Here is a 23,719-nt window from a genome sequence, read left to right as displayed (position 1 = left end):
GAAAAGGACATTTGGTGAAATGTCCAGAATGTGATCGACAATATCGGCTCGTGTCATCCTTTTCGTCGCATATTTCGCGGTGTCATTTTAAAACCAATGACAATGTAGAGTATCTGGTAAGCTCTAATGTACATCAGCTGGATAATAGTGAGCAAGGCTTTTCTTCAACTGCTTGCATTTATTCTAATATGGATTCGGATAACTTATCTGGTAGCAGTACAGTAAGCCGAGAATTAAGTAGAAGAACTCCATCTGTAGACATGGGTGTGCTAACCTGGGAATATGCATTATTCTATTGTTCATTGCAATATAAGCACCTTATTCCAGACAATACAATTAATGAAATAATTTCAAAACTCGGAACTTTGCAAGCTTTCCATAAGTCTTATTATGAAAATTGCTTTAAGGAATTGTTATCAGGTCTTTCTGCAAATCCAGATGAAATAAACAATCTGTTGTCTACTTTTTCAAAAATGGTTGCTCCTTTCTCTTTAGTAAATGAAATAGGCCCGCTGCGTTCTTCTTACTCTCGTGAGCAATATTATTCAACAAGATTCACATATGTTGATCCCATTGCATTTAAATTAAATCCTTTGGAAGTAATGGTAGGAAGGGGTTTACAATTTCATTATGTGCCAAATTTGAAATCAATTCAGGCTTTGTTTTCAAATGACAGCGTTAAGCAACAGTTTTTGTTTCCTGAAAACTCTGACCCTGGTCTTCATGATATAAGAGATGGACTTGCATTTCAGCAAAGTGATTTCTTTCAACAATATGGTATGAAAGCTCTGCAAATTGTTTTGTACCAAGACAGTTTTGAAGTGTGCAATCCGCTGGGTGCAGCCCAGTCAAAGCATAAGATATTTGCTGTTTACTTTGCATTGGGTAATATTTACAAGCACTGTCGCTCAAAAATTGACTGTTTTCAGCTGGTATTGCTTTGCAAAGAGAGATATTTACATTTGAGTTCTGATTACATGGCTTCTTAGTTTGCTCCCCTTATAGCAGACCTAAAGATTTTGGAAAATGAAGGTATTGATGTAGGGGTTGGGGACAAATTGCGTGGAACTGTTTTATGCATTACAGGTGATAACCTTGGAAGTCACTGGGTAGGTGGATTTACAACAAACTTTAGTTCATCGTGCTATATGTGCCGTTATTGTAAAATAAAACGTTCAAGTTTTGTTGATAATTGCTTAAGTGTAGCTTCAATGAGGACTATAGAATCGTACAATACTGATGTATTGCAAAGTAGTGTTCAAGAGAATGGTCTTAAGTTTGCTTCCCCATTTAATGAACTGAGGTTTTTTCATGTTGCTCAACCTGGCCTTCCTCCATGTTTGGCACACGATTTCTTTGAAGGTGTAGTTGCTTATGATTTACCATTGATTATTAAACATTTCGTTTTTATTGGTTGGTTTGATTTGACTTATCTCAATCACCAAATCTTAAACTTTCCATATAGTGATGTAGATCGAGTTAATAGGCCATCAGTGATAAAAGAACTAACAAAGCTCAACGGTACAGCCAGCCAAAATTGGTGTTTTTTACGTATGTTACCTTTGCTTATTTTTCATAAAGTGCAGGAGAGTGATGATATGGTGTGGCAAATGTTTACGAAACTCAACGAAATTGTACGTGTCATATGTGCTCCAGACTTATGTATAGAAACTGTTTGCATGTTAAATGTTTGGATACGTGAGTACATTGCTTGTAGACACACAGCTTTTGCAGATGTTGTTCTTCGCCCAAAACATCATTATCTTTGTCATTACCCATGGTTAATATTGCATTTTGGTCCTATAATTAACGTTTGGACTTTAAGATTTGAAAGTAAGCATCAATATTTTAAGAGAGTGGTAAAGCATTCTGGGAATTATATAAATATTACTAGCATACTTGCGAAGAGTCATCAAATGTTGCAAGCATATTTATTAGAAACTAATTTCTTTAATTCCGATGTTCAGTTCCTTTCATCCTATGGAAATTATTTTTCTTCAGAAATTTCTACTATTTTAAGAAACTTTATTGATGATGAACTGTCCCAATGTAAATTCTATAAGAAAATTGTATTTAAGGGAACTGAATATGCTATTGGGAAACATGTGGTTTTGGAAAAATTAGATGATGAATTACTTTTGGGAGAAATTGTATTATTTTTTGTGAAGGCTAATGTGATTTATGCACTTGTTACTAAACACACTGCTGTTCTGTTGCCACAATATGGTGCTTTTGAACTTCAAAGATCAGCCTCTGCTGACTATAAATGCATCGATTTGTGTGATATATATAGCTTTTATCCGCTGCATTGTTATGTTGTTAATGATGCTAAAATATTTGTTTTAAAACATGCTTTAAACTAGAACGTAGTAGTGATACATGCATCATGTACAGTGAAGGTGAAATTTTATGATTATTACTGGCAGATTTCTGCGGTGTCTCTTTTTTCATATTAACCATTTGTTTTATAGCAAAATGGATAAGATAATTTTGAATGTTTTACCCAATTTGCCTCAAGAAATGCTACTGCAACTTGAAAACACACTAGAATCATTGGGAGTTGAAAACAAAGAAGATTTAATTTACGTGTCTGAGAAGGATATACTCCCAGTTTTGAAGCCAGTACAAGCACGCAAATTAATAACCAGTTGGAAGCAAGGTATATTGTATATATGCAAGCTGGAGTTTTTAATGCATGTGTTGTATATCTAGACTTACATTTCTTTGTTTAGCAATGATTGGTTGATACTGTGTAAATTGTTTTCATAATTTTTTATTTTTATGTCAGATGACGATCATGATTATTCTGATTCCTCCAAGCTTGATGTATCAAATGTTTCTGATACTTCAGAAGTTTCTTCTTCTAGTACTACTGATAGCTTAGACTGGATTTATAGGTTTGACATACCATGGAATAACTTTCCCCAAGGTCTGCTTCAAAGCAGCGAGAACTTTAGAGTACCTGATCCACTCCTACGATTGGAAATGGTGAGAGTTTTAGTCGATGCCATTTTCATGAAAACCAAGCGTCCGGTGCGTCGGGAGTTATCTACCATTGCCTACCAAATTGTGTCTAAGTATCCTCAATCATTTAAAGATGAGGTGGATGGAATCACTTTTGGGACTGGTCATGAATCCCTGACATCACAGCTTTCTGATCGTGTTAGTTATTGTCATCGCAAAAGGAAAAGGTTTGCTGGCATCACACAACCTGTTTTGCAAAATCACATGCCCTCTACCTCAGCGATGATAACTCCTGCTAAACAGTGTGACCAACGCAAGGAATGTGAAGAAACCCTTAAGGGGCTGTAGGTCCATCTGAAGCCCTATCTAAAACAATGCAAAGTACAATTTTTCAATTTGAATTTGCTTCTAAACAAGCCCGGTCACCTTGCTGAGTTTTTGTATCCGCCGAGATGTAGGTCAAAAGGACTTAATGCGGTATTTTGAGAAAATTCTCGTATCTGGAATTCTCGCACCAAATGCTTCAACTTTTTAACAACTTTTTCCCTTACATTTCTCCAAAAAATCAGCCAAAAAGCCTTAACTTTGAACCAACACAAAACGTTAACTTTAGCCTGAACCTACACTGCGCACACGCCATAACAACAGCAAACCTCCACAGATTAAGGTCACATGCGCACTGGACCGGAACCATTGATACTTTTTCTATAGTGACGTCTTGGATGCGACCTTCGTAACAATCGCCGGGTTGCCGTTTTAAAACTACTGAAAATCGTACTACACCCCCTTCAAAGGCAAATTGTAAAGTTGACTTGGCTATCACGTACAACTCTTTTTCGCTTTAACGACAGTAAATAGGCATTATGCGTGCGATTGCCGTCATCGATATCCTAATGAGCAGAATTTCCAATCGAAACGCAAAAAAATCGTTTGCCGCTAGTGGGCGCAGCAAACAACGTATTTTTTCTCGTTATACAGGGGCTCTGCGAAAGCGTTCGAGAAATAAAAAAATTAAAAAATTTGAAAGCAACGTCCGTATAGATATTGGCAACAGTATAACAAATAAAATTTGCAAGAATACCGCCAAGAGACACGACGATAACCGTAGCGTTACGATCCCGACAGAAGTTTGCATTCGAGTGTCAAAGCAAACGTTTCGCTAAATACAAAGCGTACATATCAAAACATGGATGCAATGGCCGCGAAACTGCTCGGCGCAGCTGACGCCATGCTAGGCTGCCTACAAGGTGACCATAGGTTGCAAGCTGTTGTGATTTGTCTGTTCTGGTAAAGAAGAGCCAGTAACTTGGAACAGCCGCAGGATGCGACTTGTGCTTGACGAGCAGGCGAAACTAACTTGTAAGCGGGGAATAGTCAAATATTCTAGTAAACAAATTCTGTCAAGAATACGTCTTGGTAGAAATACAAATAAGTTTGAAAGTATTAACGCTACGCTGTCAAAGATTTTGCCAAAAGGTCGACATTTTCAAAGTACGATGCCTGAGCGAGCTCACCTGGCTGTGATATGCCGCAACAATGGACTGGGCAGTGCAGTGGTATAGTTACAGGGCTTCTGTAGCTTCCGGCGTTGGTTTGCAAGTGGGTTTTCCAGCAACGAAACGCTTAGCTGGTCTGCAGGCCGATCAAGTCCAGGCTGGATTGAAAAGAGATACCCCGGCAGCTCGATTGCGACGGAAGTTCTGCAAAGGTAGAACATTTGAAAAACACGAGCAGAGTGTAGTAACGGAGACTTATAAAAATGACTGACGCAATTTTCGTGTGAAGTAGAGTTTAAGGCGAAAACATTGACGTTTTAAACTAGTCATGGCCAAAGCAAAACTGGTTTTACAAGCAGCGCTTTTTTGCGTTGTTAATTTCCGCTGGCTTCAAACTCAAATGGTGTGAATCGACACAAAGACGGTGATGGCACGCGTAACTTACGTGAAGTTTGCCGGTAAGCTGAATGGGCGACTGATTCACCAGTAGCATACTAGCAAGCCGGTGTGCTCCATATCGCCTACTGCCAAAGTGTATGCATCCGTAGCAATCACCAGCTATCATCCCCAATTCAGCAAAGTCAACATGCGTTTCGAGCAAGCCGAACTGTATTACATCGTAAACTTCCAATTGCGTTTTCCATTACCTGCATCGTACATTAAAATAAAGAGTTACTTGTTCTAAAGTGTCTGGTTAGTCCGATCTAAAGCTGTACGCTTCAAAACTTGCCCAAAAGTGCTGTAAAAACACTCAATGCAACAGTAGGGCTTCGTTTTACCAAACCAAAAGTAATATAATAAACAAACAAGAAATTAAACATTTCTAGACACGGAACACTTCTTTTTTCCAGTTTTTTTTGCTAGGAAGCAATACAGCAAGGTAGGCTAAAAGCAAAATTACAGTTTGAGCAAGTTTAACATTTTGCCTTGCAATTGCTATAATTTTGCTTAAGGGGCTGTAGGTCCATCTGAAGCCCTATCTAAAACAATGCAAAGTACAATTTTTCAATTTGAATTTGCTTCTAAACAAGCCCGGTCACCTTGCTGAGTTTTTGTATCCGCCGAGATGTAGGTCAAAAGGACTTAATGCGGTATTTTGAGAAAATTCTCGTATCTGGAATTCTCGCACCAAATGCTTCAACTTTTTAACAACTTTTTCCCTTACATTTCTCCAAAAAATCAGCCAAAAAGCCTTAACTTTGAACCAACACAAAACGTTAACTTTAGCCTGAACCTACACTGCGCACACGCCATAACAACAGCAAACCTCCACAGATTAAGGTCACATGCGCACAGGACCGGAACCATTGATACTTTTTCTATAGTGACGTCTTGGATGCGACCTTCGTAACAATCGCCGGGTTGCCGTTTTAAAACTACTGAAAATCGTACTACACCCCCTTCAGGGGCTGTAGGTCCATCTGAAGCCCTATCTAAAACAATGCAAAGTACAATTTTTCAATTTGAATTTGCTTCTAAACAAGCCCGGTCACCTTGCTGAGTTTTTGTATCCGCCGAGATGTAGGTCAAAAGGACTTAATGCGGTATTTTGAGAAAATTCTCGTATCTGGAATTCTCGCACCAAATGCTTCAACTTTTTAACAACTTTTTCCCTTACATTTCTCCAAAAAATCAGCCAAAAAGCCTTAACTTTGAACCAACACAAAACGTTAACTTTAGCCTGAACCTACACTGCGCACACGCCATAACAACAGCAAACCTCCACAGATTAAGGTCACATGCGCACTGGACCGGAACCATTGATACTTTTTCTATAGTGACGTCTTGGATGCGACCTTCGTAACAATCGCCGGGTTGCCGTTTTAAAACTACTGAAAATCGTACTACACCCCCTTCAAAGGCAAATTGTAAAGTTGACTTGGCTATCACGTACAACTCTTTTTCGCTTTAACGACAGTAAATAGGCATTATGCGTGCGATTGCCGTCATCGATATCCTAATGAGCAGAATTTCCAATCGAAACGCAAAAAAATCGTTTGCCGCTAGTGGGCGCAGCAAACAACGTATTTTTTCTCGTTATACAGGGGCTCTGCGAAAGCGTTCGAGAAATAAAAAAATTAAAAAATTTGAAAGCAACGTCCGTATAGATATTGGCAACAGTATAACAAATAAAATTTGCAAGAATACCGCCAAGAGACACGACGATAACCGTAGCGTTACGATCCCGACAGAAGTTTGCATTCGAGTGTCAAAGCAAACGTTTCGCTAAATACAAAGCGTACATATCAAAACATGGATGCAATGGCCGCGAAACTGCTCGGCGCAGCTGACGCCATGCTAGGCTGCCTACAAGGTGACCATAGGTTGCAAGCTGTTGTGATTTGTCTGTTCTGGTAAAGAAGAGCCAGTAACTTGGAACAGCCGCAGGATGCGACTTGTGCTTGACGAGCAGGCGAAACTAACTTGTAAGCGGGGAATAGTCAAATATTCTAGTAAACAAATTCTGTCAAGAATACGTCTTGGTAGAAATACAAATAAGTTTGAAAGTATTAACGCTACGCTGTCAAAGATTTTGCCAAAAGGTCGACATTTTCAAAGTACGATGCCTGAGCGAGCTCACCTGGCTGTGATATGCCGCAACAATGGACTGGGCAGTGCAGTGGTATAGTTACAGGGCTTCTGTAGCTTCCGGCGTTGGTTTGCAAGTGGGTTTTCCAGCAACGAAACGCTTAGCTGGTCTGCAGGCCGATCAAGTCCAGGCTGGATTGAAAAGAGATACCCCGGCAGCTCGATTGCGACGGAAGTTCTGCAAAGGTAGAACATTTGAAAAACACGAGCAGAGTGTAGTAACGGAGACTTATAAAAATGACTGACGCAATTTTCGTGTGAAGTAGAGTTTAAGGCGAAAACATTGACGTTTTAAACTAGTCATGGCCAAAGCAAAACTGGTTTTACAAGCAGCGCTTTTTTGCGTTGTTAATTTCCGCTGGCTTCAAACTCAAATGGTGTGAATCGACACAAAGACGGTGATGGCACGCGTAACTTACGTGAAGTTTGCCGGTAAGCTGAATGGGCGACTGATTCACCAGTAGCATACTAGCAAGCCGGTGTGCTCCATATCGCCTACTGCCAAAGTGTATGCATCCGTAGCAATCACCAGCTATCATCCCCAATTCAGCAAAGTCAACATGCGTTTCGAGCAAGCCGAACTGTATTACATCGTAAACTTCCAATTGCGTTTTCCATTACCTGCATCGTACATTAAAATAAAGAGTTACTTGTTCTAAAGTGTCTGGTTAGTCCGATCTAAAGCTGTACGCTTCAAAACTTGCCCAAAAGTGCTGTAAAAACACTCAATGCAACAGTAGGGCTTCGTTTTACCAAACCAAAAGTAATATAATAAACAAACAAGAAATTAAACATTTCTAGACACGGAACACTTCTTTTTTCCAGTTTTTTTTGCTAGGAAGCAATACAGCAAGGTAGGCTAAAAGCAAAATTACAGTTTGAGCAAGTTTAACATTTTGCCTTGCAATTGCTATAATTTTGCTTAAGGGGCTGTAGGTCCATCTGAAGCCCTATCTAAAACAATGCAAAGTACAATTTTTCAATTTGAATTTGCTTCTAAACAAGCCCGGTCACCTTGCTGAGTTTTTGTATCCGCCGAGATGTAGGTCAAAAGGACTTAATGCGGTATTTTGAGAAAATTCTCGTATCTGGAATTCTCGCACCAAATGCTTCAACTTTTTAACAACTTTTTCCCTTACATTTCTCCAAAAAATCAGCCAAAAAGCCTTAACTTTGAACCAACACAAAACGTTAACTTTAGCCTGAACCTACACTGCGCACACGCCATAACAACAGCAAACCTCCACAGATTAAGGTCACATGCGCACAGGACCGGAACCATTGATACTTTTTCTATAGTGACGTCTTGGATGCGACCTTCGTAACAATCGCCGGGTTGCCGTTTTAAAACTACTGAAAATCGTACTACACCCCCTTCAGGGGCTGTAGGTCCATCTGAAGCCCTATCTAAAACAATGCAAAGTACAATTTTTCAATTTGAATTTGCTTCTAAACAAGCCCGGTCACCTTGCTGAGTTTTTGTATCCGCCGAGATGTAGGTCAAAAGGACTTAATGCGGTATTTTGAGAAAATTCTCGTATCTGGAATTCTCGCACCAAATGCTTCAACTTTTTAACAACTTTTTCCCTTACATTTCTCCAAAAAATCAGCCAAAAAGCCTTAACTTTGAACCAACACAAAACGTTAACTTTAGCCTGAACCTACACTGCGCACACGCCATAACAACAGCAAACCTCCACAGATTAAGGTCACATGCGCACTGGACCGGAACCATTGATACTTTTTCTATAGTGACGTCTTGGATGCGACCTTCGTAACAATCGCCGGGTTGCCGTTTTAAAACTACTGAAAATCGTACTACACCCCCTTCAAAGGCAAATTGTAAAGTTGACTTGGCTATCACGTACAACTCTTTTTCGCTTTAACGACAGTAAATAGGCATTATGCGTGCGATTGCCGTCATCGATATCCTAATGAGCAGAATTTCCAATCGAAACGCAAAAAAATCGTTTGCCGCTAGTGGGCGCAGCAAACAACGTATTTTTTCTCGTTATACAGGGGCTCTGCGAAAGCGTTCGAGAAATAAAAAAATTAAAAAATTTGAAAGCAACGTCCGTATAGATATTGGCAACAGTATAACAAATAAAATTTGCAAGAATACCGCCAAGAGACACGACGATAACCGTAGCGTTACGATCCCGACAGAAGTTTGCATTCGAGTGTCAAAGCAAACGTTTCGCTAAATACAAAGCGTACATATCAAAACATGGATGCAATGGCCGCGAAACTGCTCGGCGCAGCTGACGCCATGCTAGGCTGCCTACAAGGTGACCATAGGTTGCAAGCTGTTGTGATTTGTCTGTTCTGGTAAAGAAGAGCCAGTAACTTGGAACAGCCGCAGGATGCGACTTGTGCTTGACGAGCAGGCGAAACTAACTTGTAAGCGGGGAATAGTCAAATATTCTAGTAAACAAATTCTGTCAAGAATACGTCTTGGTAGAAATACAAATAAGTTTGAAAGTATTAACGCTACGCTGTCAAAGATTTTGCCAAAAGGTCGACATTTTCAAAGTACGATGCCTGAGCGAGCTCACCTGGCTGTGATATGCCGCAACAATGGACTGGGCAGTGCAGTGGTATAGTTACAGGGCTTCTGTAGCTTCCGGCGTTGGTTTGCAAGTGGGTTTTCCAGCAACGAAACGCTTAGCTGGTCTGCAGGCCGATCAAGTCCAGGCTGGATTGAAAAGAGATACCCCGGCAGCTCGATTGCGACGGAAGTTCTGCAAAGGTAGAACATTTGAAAAACACGAGCAGAGTGTAGTAACGGAGACTTATAAAAATGACTGACGCAATTTTCGTGTGAAGTAGAGTTTAAGGCGAAAACATTGACGTTTTAAACTAGTCATGGCCAAAGCAAAACTGGTTTTACAAGCAGCGCTTTTTTGCGTTGTTAATTTCCGCTGGCTTCAAACTCAAATGGTGTGAATCGACACAAAGACGGTGATGGCACGCGTAACTTACGTGAAGTTTGCCGGTAAGCTGAATGGGCGACTGATTCACCAGTAGCATACTAGCAAGCCGGTGTGCTCCATATCGCCTACTGCCAAAGTGTATGCATCCGTAGCAATCACCAGCTATCATCCCCAATTCAGCAAAGTCAACATGCGTTTCGAGCAAGCCGAACTGTATTACATCGTAAACTTCCAATTGCGTTTTCCATTACCTGCATCGTACATTAAAATAAAGAGTTACTTGTTCTAAAGTGTCTGGTTAGTCCGATCTAAAGCTGTACGCTTCAAAACTTGCCCAAAAGTGCTGTAAAAACACTCAATGCAACAGTAGGGCTTCGTTTTACCAAACCAAAAGTAATATAATAAACAAACAAGAAATTAAACATTTCTAGACACGGAACACTTCTTTTTTCCAGTTTTTTTTGCTAGGAAGCAATACAGCAAGGTAGGCTAAAAGCAAAATTACAGTTTGAGCAAGTTTAACATTTTGCCTTGCAATTGCTATAATTTTGCTTAAGGGGCTGTAGGTCCATCTGAAGCCCTATCTAAAACAATGCAAAGTACAATTTTTCAATTTGAATTTGCTTCTAAACAAGCCCGGTCACCTTGCTGAGTTTTTGTATCCGCCGAGATGTAGGTCAAAAGGACTTAATGCGGTATTTTGAGAAAATTCTCGTATCTGGAATTCTCGCACCAAATGCTTCAACTTTTTAACAACTTTTTCCCTTACATTTCTCCAAAAAATCAGCCAAAAAGCCTTAACTTTGAACCAACACAAAACGTTAACTTTAGCCTGAACCTACACTGCGCACACGCCATAACAACAGCAAACCTCCACAGATTAAGGTCACATGCGCACAGGACCGGAACCATTGATACTTTTTCTATAGTGACGTCTTGGATGCGACCTTCGTAACAATCGCCGGGTTGCCGTTTTAAAACTACTGAAAATCGTACTACACCCCCTTCAGGGGCTGTAGGTCCATCTGAAGCCCTATCTAAAACAATGCAAAGTACAATTTTTCAATTTGAATTTGCTTCTAAACAAGCCCGGTCACCTTGCTGAGTTTTTGTATCCGCCGAGATGTAGGTCAAAAGGACTTAATGCGGTATTTTGAGAAAATTCTCGTATCTGGAATTCTCGCACCAAATGCTTCAACTTTTTAACAACTTTTTCCCTTACATTTCTCCAAAAAATCAGCCAAAAAGCCTTAACTTTGAACCAACACAAAACGTTAACTTTAGCCTGAACCTACACTGCGCACACGCCATAACAACAGCAAACCTCCACAGATTAAGGTCACATGCGCACTGGACCGGAACCATTGATACTTTTTCTATAGTGACGTCTTGGATGCGACCTTCGTAACAATCGCCGGGTTGCCGTTTTAAAACTACTGAAAATCGTACTACACCCCCTTCAAAGGCAAATTGTAAAGTTGACTTGGCTATCACGTACAACTCTTTTTCGCTTTAACGACAGTAAATAGGCATTATGCGTGCGATTGCCGTCATCGATATCCTAATGAGCAGAATTTCCAATCGAAACGCAAAAAAATCGTTTGCCGCTAGTGGGCGCAGCAAACAACGTATTTTTTCTCGTTATACAGGGGCTCTGCGAAAGCGTTCGAGAAATAAAAAAATTAAAAAATTTGAAAGCAACGTCCGTATAGATATTGGCAACAGTATAACAAATAAAATTTGCAAGAATACCGCCAAGAGACACGACGATAACCGTAGCGTTACGATCCCGACAGAAGTTTGCATTCGAGTGTCAAAGCAAACGTTTCGCTAAATACAAAGCGTTCATATCAAAACATGGATGCAATGGCCGCGAAACTGCTCGGCGCAGCTGACGCCATGCTAGGCTGCCTACAAGGTGACCATAGGTTGCAAGCTGTTGTGATTTGTCTGTTCTGGTAAAGAAGAGCCAGTAACTTGGAACAGCCGCAGGATGCGACTTGTGCTTGACGAGCAGGCGAAACTAACTTGTAAGCGGGGAATAGTCAAATATTCTAGTAAACAAATTCTGTCAAGAATACGTCTTGGTAGAAATACAAATAAGTTTGAAAGTATTAACGCTACGCTGTCAAAGATTTTGCCAAAAGGTCGACATTTTCAAAGTACGATGCCTGAGCGAGCTCACCTGGCTGTGATATGCCGCAACAATGGACTGGGCAGTGCAGTGGTATAGTTACAGGGCTTCTGTAGCTTCCGGCGTTGGTTTGCAAGTGGGTTTTCCAGCAACGAAACGCTTAGCTGGTCTGCAGGCCGATCAAGTCCAGGCTGGATTGAAAAGAGATACCCCGGCAGCTCGATTGCGACGGAAGTTCTGCAAAGGTAGAACATTTGAAAAACACGAGCAGAGTGTAGTAACGGAGACTTATAAAAATGACTGACGCAATTTTCGTGTGAAGTAGAGTTTAAGGCGAAAACATTGACGTTTTAAACTAGTCATGGCCAAAGCAAAACTGGTTTTACAAGCAGCGCTTTTTTGCGTTGTTAATTTCCGCTGGCTTCAAACTCAAATGGTGTGAATCGACACAAAGACGGTGATGGCACGCGTAACTTACGTGAAGTTTGCCGGTAAGCTGAATGGGCGACTGATTCACCAGTAGCATACTAGCAAGCCGGTGTGCTCCATATCGCCTACTGCCAAAGTGTATGCATCCGTAGCAATCACCAGCTATCATCCCCAATTCAGCAAAGTCAACATGCGTTTCGAGCAAGCCGAACTGTATTACATCGTAAACTTCCAATTGCGTTTTCCATTACCTGCATCGTACATTAAAATAAAGAGTTACTTGTTCTAAAGTGTCTGGTTAGTCCGATCTAAAGCTGTACGCTTCAAAACTTGCCCAAAAGTGCTGTAAAAACACTCAATGCAACAGTAGGGCTTCGTTTTACCAAACCAAAAGTAATATAATAAACAAACAAGAAATTAAACATTTCTAGACACGGAACACTTCTTTTTTCCAGTTTTTTTTGCTAGGAAGCAATACAGCAAGGTAGGCTAAAAGCAAATTTACAGTTTGAGCAAGTTTAACATTTTGCCTTGCAATTGCTATAATTTTGCTTAAGGGGCTGTAGGTCCATCTGAAGCCCTATCTAAAACAATGCAAAGTACAATTTTTCAATTTGAATTTGCTTCTAAACAAGCCCGGTCACCTTGCTGAGTTTTTGTATCCGCCGAGATGTAGGTCAAAAGGACTTAATGCGGTATTTTGAGAAAATTCTCGTATCTGGAATTCTCGCACCAAATGCTTCAACTTTTTAACAACTTTTTCCCTTACATTTCTCAAAAAAATCAGCCAAAAAGCCTTAACTTTGAACCAACACAAAACGTTAACTTTAGCCTGAACCTACACTGCGCACACGCCATAACAACAGCAAACCTCCACAGATTAAGGTCACATGCGCACTGGACCGGAACCATTGATACTTTTTCTATAGTGACGTCTTGGATGCTACCTTCGTAACAATCGCCGGGTTGCCGTTTTAAAACTACTGAAAATCGTACTACACCCCCTTCAAAGGCAAATTGTAAAGTTGACTTGGCTATCACGTACAACTCTTTTTCGCTTTAACGACAGTAAATAGGCATTATGCGTGCGATTGCCGTCATCGATATCCTAATGAGCAGAATTTCCAATCGAAACGCAAAAAAATCGTTTGCCGCTAGTGGGCGCAGCAAACAACGTATTTTTTCTCGTTATACAGGGGCTCTGCGAAAGCGTTCGAGAAATAAAAAAATTAAAAAATTTGAAAGCAACGTCCGTATAGATATTGGCAACAGTATAACAAATAAAATTTGCAAGAATACCGCCAAGAGACACGACGATAACCGTAGCGTTACGATCCCGACAGAAGTTTGCATTCGAGTGTCAAAGCAAACGTTTCGCTAAATACAAAGCGTACATATCAAAACATGGATGCAATGGCCGCGAAACTGCTCGGCGCAGCTGACGCCATGCTAGGCTGCCTACAAGGTGACCATAGGTTGCAAGCTGTTGTGATTTGTCTGTTCTGGTAAAGAAGAGCCAGTAACTTGGAACAGCCGCAGGATGCGACTTGTGCTTGACGAGCAGGCGAAACTAACTTGTAAGCGGGGAATAGTCAAATATTCTAGTAAACAAATTCTGTCAAGAATACGTCTTGGTAGAAATACAAATAAGTTTGAAAGTATTAACGCTACGCTGTCAAAGATTTTGCCAAAAGGTCGACATTTTCAAAGTACGATGCCTGAGCGAGCTCACCTGGCTGTGATATGCCGCAACAATGGACTGGGCAGTGCAGTGGTATAGTTACAGGGCTTCTGTAGCTTCCGGCGTTGGTTTGCAAGTGGGTTTTCCAGCAACGAAACGCTTAGCTGGTCTGCAGGCCGATCAAGTCCAGGCTGGATTGAAAAGAGATACCCCGGCAGCTCGATTGCGACGGAAGTTCTGCAAAGGTAGAACATTTGAAAAACACGAGCAGAGTGTAGTAACGGAGACTTATAAAAATGACTGACGCAATTTTCGTGTGAAGTAGAGTTTAAGGCGAAAACATTGACGTTTTAAACTAGTCATGGCCAAAGCAAAACTGGTTTTACAAGCAGCGCTTTTTTGCGTTGTTAATTTCCGCTGGCTTCAAACTCAAATGGTGTGAATCGACACAAAGACGGTGATGGCACGCGTAACTTACGTGAAGTTTGCCGGTAAGCTGAATGGGCGACTGATTCACCAGTAGCATACTAGCAAGCCGGTGTGCTCCATATCGCCTACTGCCAAAGTGTATGCATCCGTAGCAATCACCAGCTATCATCCCCAATTCAGCAAAGTCAACATGCGTTTCGAGCAAGCCGAACTGTATTACATCGTAAACTTCCAATTGCGTTTTCCATTACCTGCATCGTACATTAAAATAAAGAGTTACTTGTTCTAAAGTGTCTGGTTAGTCCGATCTAAAGCTGTACGCTTCAAAACTTGCCCAAAAGTGCTGTAAAAACACTCAATGCAACAGTAGGGCTTCGTTTTACCAAACCAAAAGTAATATAATAAACAAACAAGAAATTAAACATTTCTAGACACGGAACACTTCTTTTTTCCAGTTTTTTTTGCTAGGAAGCAATACAGCAAGGTAGGCTAAAAGCAAAATTACAGTTTGAGCAAGTTTAACATTTTGCCTTGCAATTGCTATAATTTTGCTTAAAAGGCAAATTGTAAAGTTGACTTGGCTATCACGTACAACTCTTTTTCGCTTTAACGACAGTAAATAGGCATTATGCGTGCGATTGCCGTCATCGATATCCTAATGAGCAGAATTTCCAATCGAAACGCAAAAAAATCGTTTGCCGCTAGTGGGCGCAGCAAACAACGTATTTTTTCTCGTTATACAGGGGCTCTGCGAAAGCGTTCGAGAAATAAAAAAATTAAAAAATTTGAAAGCAACGTCCGTATAGATATTGGCAACAGTATAACAAATAAAATTTGCAAGAATACCGCCAAGAGACACGACGATAACCGTAGCGTTACGATCCCGACAGAAGTTTGCATTCGAGTGTCAAAGCAAACGTTTCGCTAAATACAAAGCGTACATATCAAAACATGGATGCAATGGCCGCGAAACTGCTCGGCGCAGCTGACGCCATGCTAGGCTGCCTACAAGGTGACCATAGGTTGCAAGCTGTTGTGATTTGTCTGTTCTGGTAAAGAAGAGCCAGTAACTTGGAACAGCCGCAGGATGCGACTTGTGCTTGACGAGCAGGCGAAACTAACTTGTAAGCGGGGAATAGTCAAATATTCTAGTAAACAAATTCTGTCAAGAATACGTCTTGGTAGAAATACAAATAAGTTTGAAAGTATTAACGCTACGCTGTCAAAGATTTTGCCAAAAGGTCGACATTTTCAAAGTACGATGCCTGAGCGAGCTCACCTGGCTGTGATATGCCGCAACAATGGACTGGGCAGTGCAGTGGTATAGTTACAGGGCTTCTGTAGCTTCCGGCGTTGGTTTGCAAGTGGGTTTTCCAGCAACGAAACGCTTAGCTGGTCTGCAGGCCGATCAAGTCCAGGCTGGATTGAAAAGAGATACCCCGGCAGCTCGATTGCGACGGAAGTTCTGCAAAGGTAGAACATTTGAAAAACACGAGCAGAGTGTAGTAACGGAGACTTATAAAAATGACTGACGCAATTTTCGTGTGAAGTAGAGTTTAAGGCGAAAACATTGACGTTTTAAACTAGTCATGGCCAAAGCAAAACTGGTTTTACAAGCAGCGCTTTTTTGCGTTGTTAATTTCCGCTGGCTTCAAACTCAAATGGTGTGAATCGACACAAAGACGGTGATGGCACGCGTAACTTACGTGAAGTTTGCCGGTAAGCTGAATGGGCGACTGATTCACCAGTAGCATACTAGCAAGCCGGTGTGCTCCATATCGCCTACTGCCAAAGTGTATGCATCCGTAGCAATCACCAGCTATCATCCCCAATTCAGCAAAGTCAACATGCGTTTCGAGCAAGCCGAACTGTATTACATCGTAAACTTCCAATTGCGTTTTCCATTACCTGCATCGTACATTAAAATAAAGAGTTACTTGTTCTAAAGTGTCTGGTTAGTCCGATCTAAAGCTGTACGCTTCAAAACTTGCCCAAAAGTGCTGTAAAAACACTCAATGCAACAGTAGGGCTTCGTTTTACCAAACCAAAAGTAATATAATAAACAAACAAGAAATTAAACATTTCTAGACACGGAACACTTCTTTTTTCCAGTTTTTTTTGCTAGGAAGCAATACAGCAAGGTAGGCTAAAAGCAAAATTACAGTTTGAGCAAGTTTAACATTTTGCCTTGCAATTGCTATAATTTTGCTTAAGGGGCTGTAGGTCCATCTGAAGCCCTATCTAAAACAATGCAAAGTACAATTTTTCAATTTGAATTTGCTTCTAAACAAGCCCGGTCACCTTGCTGAGTTTTTGTATCCGCCGAGATGTAGGTCAAAAGGACTTAATGCGGTATTTTGAGAAAATTCTCGTATCTGGAATTCTCGCACCAAATGCTTCAACTTTTTAACAACTTTTTCCCTTACATTTCTCCAAAAAATCAGCCAAAAAGCCTTAACTTTGAACCAACACAAAACGTTAACTTTAGCCTGAACCTACACTGCGCACACGCCATAACAACAGCAAACCTCCACAGATTAAGGTCACATGCGCACAGGACCGGAACCATTGATACTTTTTCTATAGTGACGTCTTGGATGCGACCTTCGTAACAATCGCCGGGTTGCCGTTTTAAAACTACTGAAAATCGTACTACACCCCCTTCAGGGGCTGTAGGTCCATCTGAAGCCCTATCTAAAACAATGCAAAGTACAATTTTTCAATTTGAATTTGCTTCTAAACAAGCCCGGTCACCTTGCTGAGTTTTTGTATCCGCCGAGATGTAGGTCAAAAGGACTTAATGCGGTATTTTGAGAAAATTCTCGTATCTGGAATTCTCGCACCAAATGCTTCAACTTTTTAACAACTTTTTCCCTTACATTTCTCCAAAAAATCAGCCAAAAAGCCTTAACTTTGAACCAACACAAAACGTTAACTTTAGCCTGAACCTACACTGCGCACACGCCATAACAACAGCAAACCTCCACAGATTAAGGTCACATGCGCACTGGACCGGAACCATTGATACTTTTTCTATAGTGACGTCTTGGATGCGACCTTCGTAACAATCGCCGGGTTGCCGTTTTAAAACTACTGAAAATCGTACTACACCCCCTTCAAAGGCAAATTGTAAAGTTGACTTGGCTATCACGTACAACTCTTTTTCGCTTTAACGACAGTAAATAGGCATTATGCGTGCGATTGCCGTCATCGATATCCTAATGAGCAGAATTTCCAATCGAAACGCAAAAAAATCGTTTGCCGCTAGTGGGCGCAGCAAACAACGTATTTTTTCTCGTTATACAGGGGCTCTGCGAAAGCGTTCGAGAAATAAAAAAATTAAAAAATTTGAAAGCAACGTCCGTATAGATATTGGCAACAGTATAACAAATAAAATTTGCAAGAATACCGCCAAGAGACACGACGATAACCGTAGCGTTACGATCCCGACAGAAGTTTGCATTCGAGTGTCAAAGCAAACGTTTCGCTAAATACAAAGCGTACATATCAAAACATGGATGCAATGGCCGCGAAACTGCTCGGCGCAGCTGACGCCATGCTAGGCTGCCTACAAGGTGACCATAGGTTGCAAGCTGTTGTGATTTGTCTGTTCTGGTAAAGAAGAGCCAGTAACTTGGAACAGCCGCAGGATGCGACTTGTGCTTGACGAGCAGGCGAAACTAACTTGTAAGCGGGGAATAGTCAAATATTCTAGTAAACAAATTCTGTCAAGAATACGTCTTGGTAGAAATACAAATAAGTTTGAAAGTATTAACGCTACGCTGTCAAAGATTTTGCCAAAAGGTCGACATTTTCAAAGTACGATGCCTGAGCGAGCTCACCTGGCTGTGATATGCCGCAACAATGGACTGGGCAGTGCAGTGGTATAGTTACAGGGCTTCTGTAGCTTCCGGCGTTGGTTTGCAAGTGGGTTTTCCAGCAACGAAACGCTTAGCTGGTCTGCAGGCCGATCAAGTCCAGGCTGGATTGAAAAGAGATACCCCGGCAGCTCGATTGCGACGGAAGTTCTGCAAAGGTAGAACATTTGAAAAACACGAGCAGAGTGTAGTAACGGAGACTTATAAAAATGACTGACGCAATTTTCGTGTGAAGTAGAGTTTAAGGCGAAAACATTGACGTTTTAAACTAGTCATGGCCAAAGCAAAACTGGTTTTACAAGCAGCGCTTTTTTGCGTTGTTAATTTCCGCTGGCTTCAAACTCAAATGGTGTGAATCGACACAAAGACGGTGATGGCACGCGTAACTTACGTGAAGTTTGCCGGTAAGCTGAATGGGCGACTGATTCACCAGTAGCATACTAGCAAGCCGGTGTGCTCCATATCGCCTACTGCCAAAGTGTATGCATCCGTAGCAATCACCAGCTATCATCCCCAATTCAGCAAAGTCAACATGCGTTTCGAGCAAGCCGAACTGTATTACATCGTAAACTTCCAATTGCGTTTTCCATTACCTGCATCGTACATTAAAATAAAGAGTTACTTGTTCTAAAGTGTCTGGTTAGTCCGATCTAAAGCTGTACGCTTCAAAACTTGCCCAAAAGTGCTGTAAAAACACTCAATGCAACAGTAGGGCTTCGTTTTACCAAACCAAAAGTAATATAATAAACAAACAAGAAATTAAACATTTCTAGACACGGAACACTTCTTTTTTCCAGTTTTTTTTGCTAGGAAGCAATACAGCAAGGTAGGCTAAAAGCAAAATTACAGTTTGAGCAAGTTTAACATTTTGCCTTGCAATTGCTATAATTTTGCTTAAGGGGCTGTAGGTCCATCTGAAGCCCTATCTAAAACAATGCAAAGTACAATTTTTCAATTTGAATTTGCTTCTAAACAAGCCCGGTCACCTTGCTGAGTTTTTGTATCCGCCGAGATGTAGGTCAAAAGGACTTAATGCGGTATTTTGAGAAAATTCTCGTATCTGGAATTCTCGCACCAAATGCTTCAACTTTTTAACAACTTTTTCCCTTACATTTCTCCAAAAAATCAGCCAAAAAGCCTTAACTTTGAACCAACACAAAACGTTAACTTTAGCCTGAACCTACACTGCGCACACGCCATAACAACAGCAAACCTCCACAGATTAAGGTCACATGCGCACAGGACCGGAACCATTGATACTTTTTCTATAGTGACGTCTTGGATGCGACCTTCGTAACAATCGCCGGGTTGCCGTTTTAAAACTACTTAAAATCGTACTACACCCCCTTAAAGGGCATATCACATGAAAGAACTATTGACTTCGATGACCTGGTGAGGTCAGACAAACGCTACACCGGTATGATCGGGAACCCCGGTGCAGGGAAATCGACCCTGTCCAAGCGTCTTGCGAAAACTGAAGAGTACACTACCTTTCACGTCAAGTTTTCAGATTTACCTGGTAGAAGAGAGCTCACTTTGCGCGAGATGCTAATTGACAATAATTATATTAACTTAGATAATGAAACCTGTAAACATTCATTTGAGTGGGTTAAAAACAATCAAAGCCATTGTCTAATTATATTCGACGGGCTAGACCAGGCCAATTGGGCCTTTGAGGAGGAAGTTGCTAAACTCTCTTATCACACTAAGCAATCTGTGCAAAACATCATTGCAAACATTTTTAATAAACATTATCTTCCTGATTTTAAAATCATAATTACTTCACGACCTCATAGCATGCTTAATCTTCCCCACTCCCTACAACCAAACCGTACCATTTTTATTCGTGATTTGTCTTATGATGACATGAAAACGCTATTTTACGCTTACACTGGTACACGTGCTGACGAGTTGTGGTTTCAACTTTCTCAAAATGCTCCTGCTGTGTTTTCATTGTGCTACAATCCGTTATTGCTTCAGTTAGTTATCACAGCTTCTCTAAATCCTTCAAAAGATGTTGGAGAAATCACTACAACAACTCGTGTCTTTGCTACCGTTTTGGAGGGTCTGAGACGTAGTGATAACACAAAGCCTCGTGATATTGCTGGTCTCATACTGCAGGTTTTCAGATTAAAACTGGTCATTCAAAACTTGTTTAAGATTTTCATGATAACATATTTTTACTGTGCTCCAGATTAGCAGGTTGGCTTACAATGCCACTAAAAAGTCAACGGTTGTCATTACACCAACCAAAATGGAACAAGAAGGTCTTTCATCCGATGATGTCCAGGATATCATAGTGGCACTTCATGCTTATGTTGGATTCTCACAACGCGTGTTTGATGGCGACCAGAAGTATTTCTTCTCACATCAAATGTTCCAAGAGTGTTTCACGGCTAGATACATCATTAGTCAAATGTCCCTGGATGAATTTATGAGCTTTGTTGCAAACGAGGCTTTTGCTGATGAGAAGTGGTCAGTCGTTCGACGATTCATTTGTGGCTTGTTGGTAGATATGCTCCGAGGTATGTCCACTTTATTAAACTGGTCATCTTAAGCACTAGCTGATAATTTGCTGTTGCTCAGCAATTACACATCTGCTTTAAAAGTAGATAAAGCGTAGGCTACATTTTAAATTAATGAATGTCCTGAACACATTGGTTGATCCTTGATGTTTTGTCCAACTCTACAACAACAAAACATCGTTTTGATGTTGTAATTCTTTTCCGTTTGCTGTAATTCATTACAGCAAACTTGTTCTGTTATTATATTACCATAACATATTTTAGCTGATCTGTCTTTTAGACTGTCATGTCGGAGATCAGGTGTCAACAACAGACAAGCAGACAAGAAGTACATTTCTTATGGAAAGTCAATTGCCTTCAGGTTAGTTGATGTTCATTGCATATACAGGTATACACATGAACGAAGCTAGAATTTTGGATAAGGGTGGACATTTAAAAAAGCCACTTAAGTGCTAAAAAAAATACACTTTTTATAAATGAACCTGATATAAAGTAAAGTTTATTTTTGCGTTACATGAAATTCAAGTTTCGCAAAAGTTTTGAAAATGGGAATTTCTCAGGACACGAGAATTCTGCCAAGTTTTGTTTGTGGTTGGTTTGCTGGTTTTCATTACCTCATCCATAATAATGTACAGTACATTATAATGTAATGTACATTACAATGTATTATACTACAATGTATTGTACATTATAATGTATTGGGTAGTGAGCTAAATATTTTTTCGATTGTTTGAAAAGACTAAATCGCTCTGAGCTCACTCCACTGCTTTTACTTACCTAATTGGTTGGTTTTATTTTGCAAATGGTTTATGTTTTTTTGAATTGATTTAAAGCTTACTTGGAAAGCAATTTTTGTATGTATTCTGTTGTCCTGGGTACTTTGTTTAGCTTTATTCCTGAGTAAATTTATTAAACATATATATTAACTTATATACATAAACGTATATTAGTAAACATATTAGACTTTTTATTTGGTTGATTTTTTTTGTTTAAATTTACTGGTTTGTCATCAAAAGATAGCCCAAAGTTTACCAACACACTTGTTAGACCTGACACAGACACAGTTAAACCTTTGTGACTACCTGGTAGGTAGACAGTAGACACTCGCATATAAACTCTGCAAAGCATGTTTCACAAAGCATTCTATGCGAACCCGACATACATGTTTACCACCCAATAGGTGCAGTTTTGACATAGCTTAAAATGACAAATGTAAAAACTTCGATAATTTTCAAAAGATGCAAAGCACAATTTTGCTAAAAGTTATTACAATTTTTAAATTTTTCATTCTTGGCTGTGTCAAAACTTAGGCTATAAAGTCGAATCGACTACAAAACAATTTAAAACTATTTAATTTAAAATCAGAACCAAATAAAATGAGTTTTTTTTTACCAAACTAGTCTACATACCATCGCTATTTTTACATTAAAACTCTTAACAAAAGTGATCAGTTTAAGATTGCCCCCCTTCATTATTTACGCAGACGCAATGTTTGAGCTAGAGATTTCGAAACATAGTATTTATCATTTTCAAACATAAAATGGCATCTTTGCCAACAGATCATTCCAGTTTTCCGCCATTACATTAAAAACCATTGCTAGGCATTACAAAATTGCAGTTAAAAACTGCATAGGCCACCACCAAGCATTCATCAGGATCAGAGTCTAGCCAGCAAACTATTCCACTGATAATAATTAACGTAGGTTATTATATTTCATGTTTATGTGCTTATGTGAGAAAATATTTGTTGTTTGCTGAGATACATAGCTACTGGTATAAAGGTTTAGTGGCCGTGCTAGTTGTTACCAGCAAATATCAACGTTATTTCTCTTGAGCACGTTTTAAGACTTTTTGGCTTTGTAACTTTTTCCTGTTCATTGTCGGGTGTTATTAACAACTGGCGAACAACTGGTAACAGTGGGCGGCAATTGGTGACGTCACGAGGAAAATTTATGATGTGCCCAGTTAAAACTGCTATTGCGATAAAGGACACGGCTGGATTAGCCTACTGGTAGGCCGCTAAAAAATAGTTGGTTTCTAAGCACCATATCTTACTAGTGGACTTTTATTGACTAAATAAAAAAATATGCAATATTTTTACATTCAATTTACGCAGTAACTCGTTTTTTTTTTAAAAAAAAAAGGAGTTTATCTCGTACTATATAAAAACATACTTAACAAAACATAGACTTACATACCCATAATAGGTAAATTGAAAAAAGCAATTTGAAAGCGTCGTCGTAAAAACATCGTCTTAAAATACATAGAATATTGCGAAGATGTCATTTGATTTTATCTGTTGCGTCATTGATTTGAAAATAACCAAAACAATAACAAAGTCACGTGATAGATTCATTGATCCTTTTGATAACAAACCGATCTAGTCTGGGAACTGCTAAAGTTAACTTTGAAATTGTGCTTGCACGGTTTAACAGTTGTCAAAATTCTGTTGTATTCCAGAAGTAAGTAGGTTAATGGGAAGCTGAAATTGACACTATTACGACATTGAGAAAGGGAGCTTTTTCTGTCGGCGGAATAGTTAGGCTACACATCAGACATCAGCACCACCGATATAGGTTTTGCAAACTCCCAGTATGTTATTATACAGAAAAATAAGCCGATGACTATGACAAAAAGCAGCCTTTTATGTATGGTCTAGAC

At 40.0% G+C, this 23,719-nt stretch overlaps 2 protein-coding genes across 2 annotated transcripts in view; both read left to right on the top strand.

Moving 5' to 3' along the window:
* The window catches only part of LOC143453381 (5-oxoprolinase-like), a 114,399-nt gene that overhangs the window by 69,789 nt on the left and 20,891 nt on the right, over positions 1 to 23,719 (top strand). The gene's annotated exons all lie outside the window — the stretch shown is intronic.
* LOC143452372 (NACHT, LRR and PYD domains-containing protein 3-like) lies at positions 19,926 to 21,443 on the top strand. The gene is made up of 3 exons (XM_076953315.1): positions 19,926 to 20,654; positions 20,728 to 21,058; positions 21,339 to 21,443. The coding sequence occupies exons 1-3, from the start codon at positions 19,953 to 19,955 to the stop codon at positions 21,422 to 21,424; spliced, it is 1,119 nt and encodes a 372-aa protein (XP_076809430.1). The 5' UTR covers positions 19,926 to 19,952; the 3' UTR covers positions 21,425 to 21,443.

Source organism: Clavelina lepadiformis, chromosome 4 (assembly GCF_947623445.1).
Source record: "Clavelina lepadiformis chromosome 4, kaClaLepa1.1, whole genome shotgun sequence".
Classification (NCBI taxonomy): Eukaryota; Metazoa; Chordata; class Ascidiacea; order Aplousobranchia; family Clavelinidae; genus Clavelina; species Clavelina lepadiformis.
Note: the sequence above shows the minus strand (reverse complement) of the source record. Positions and strands in the feature narration are given on the sequence as shown.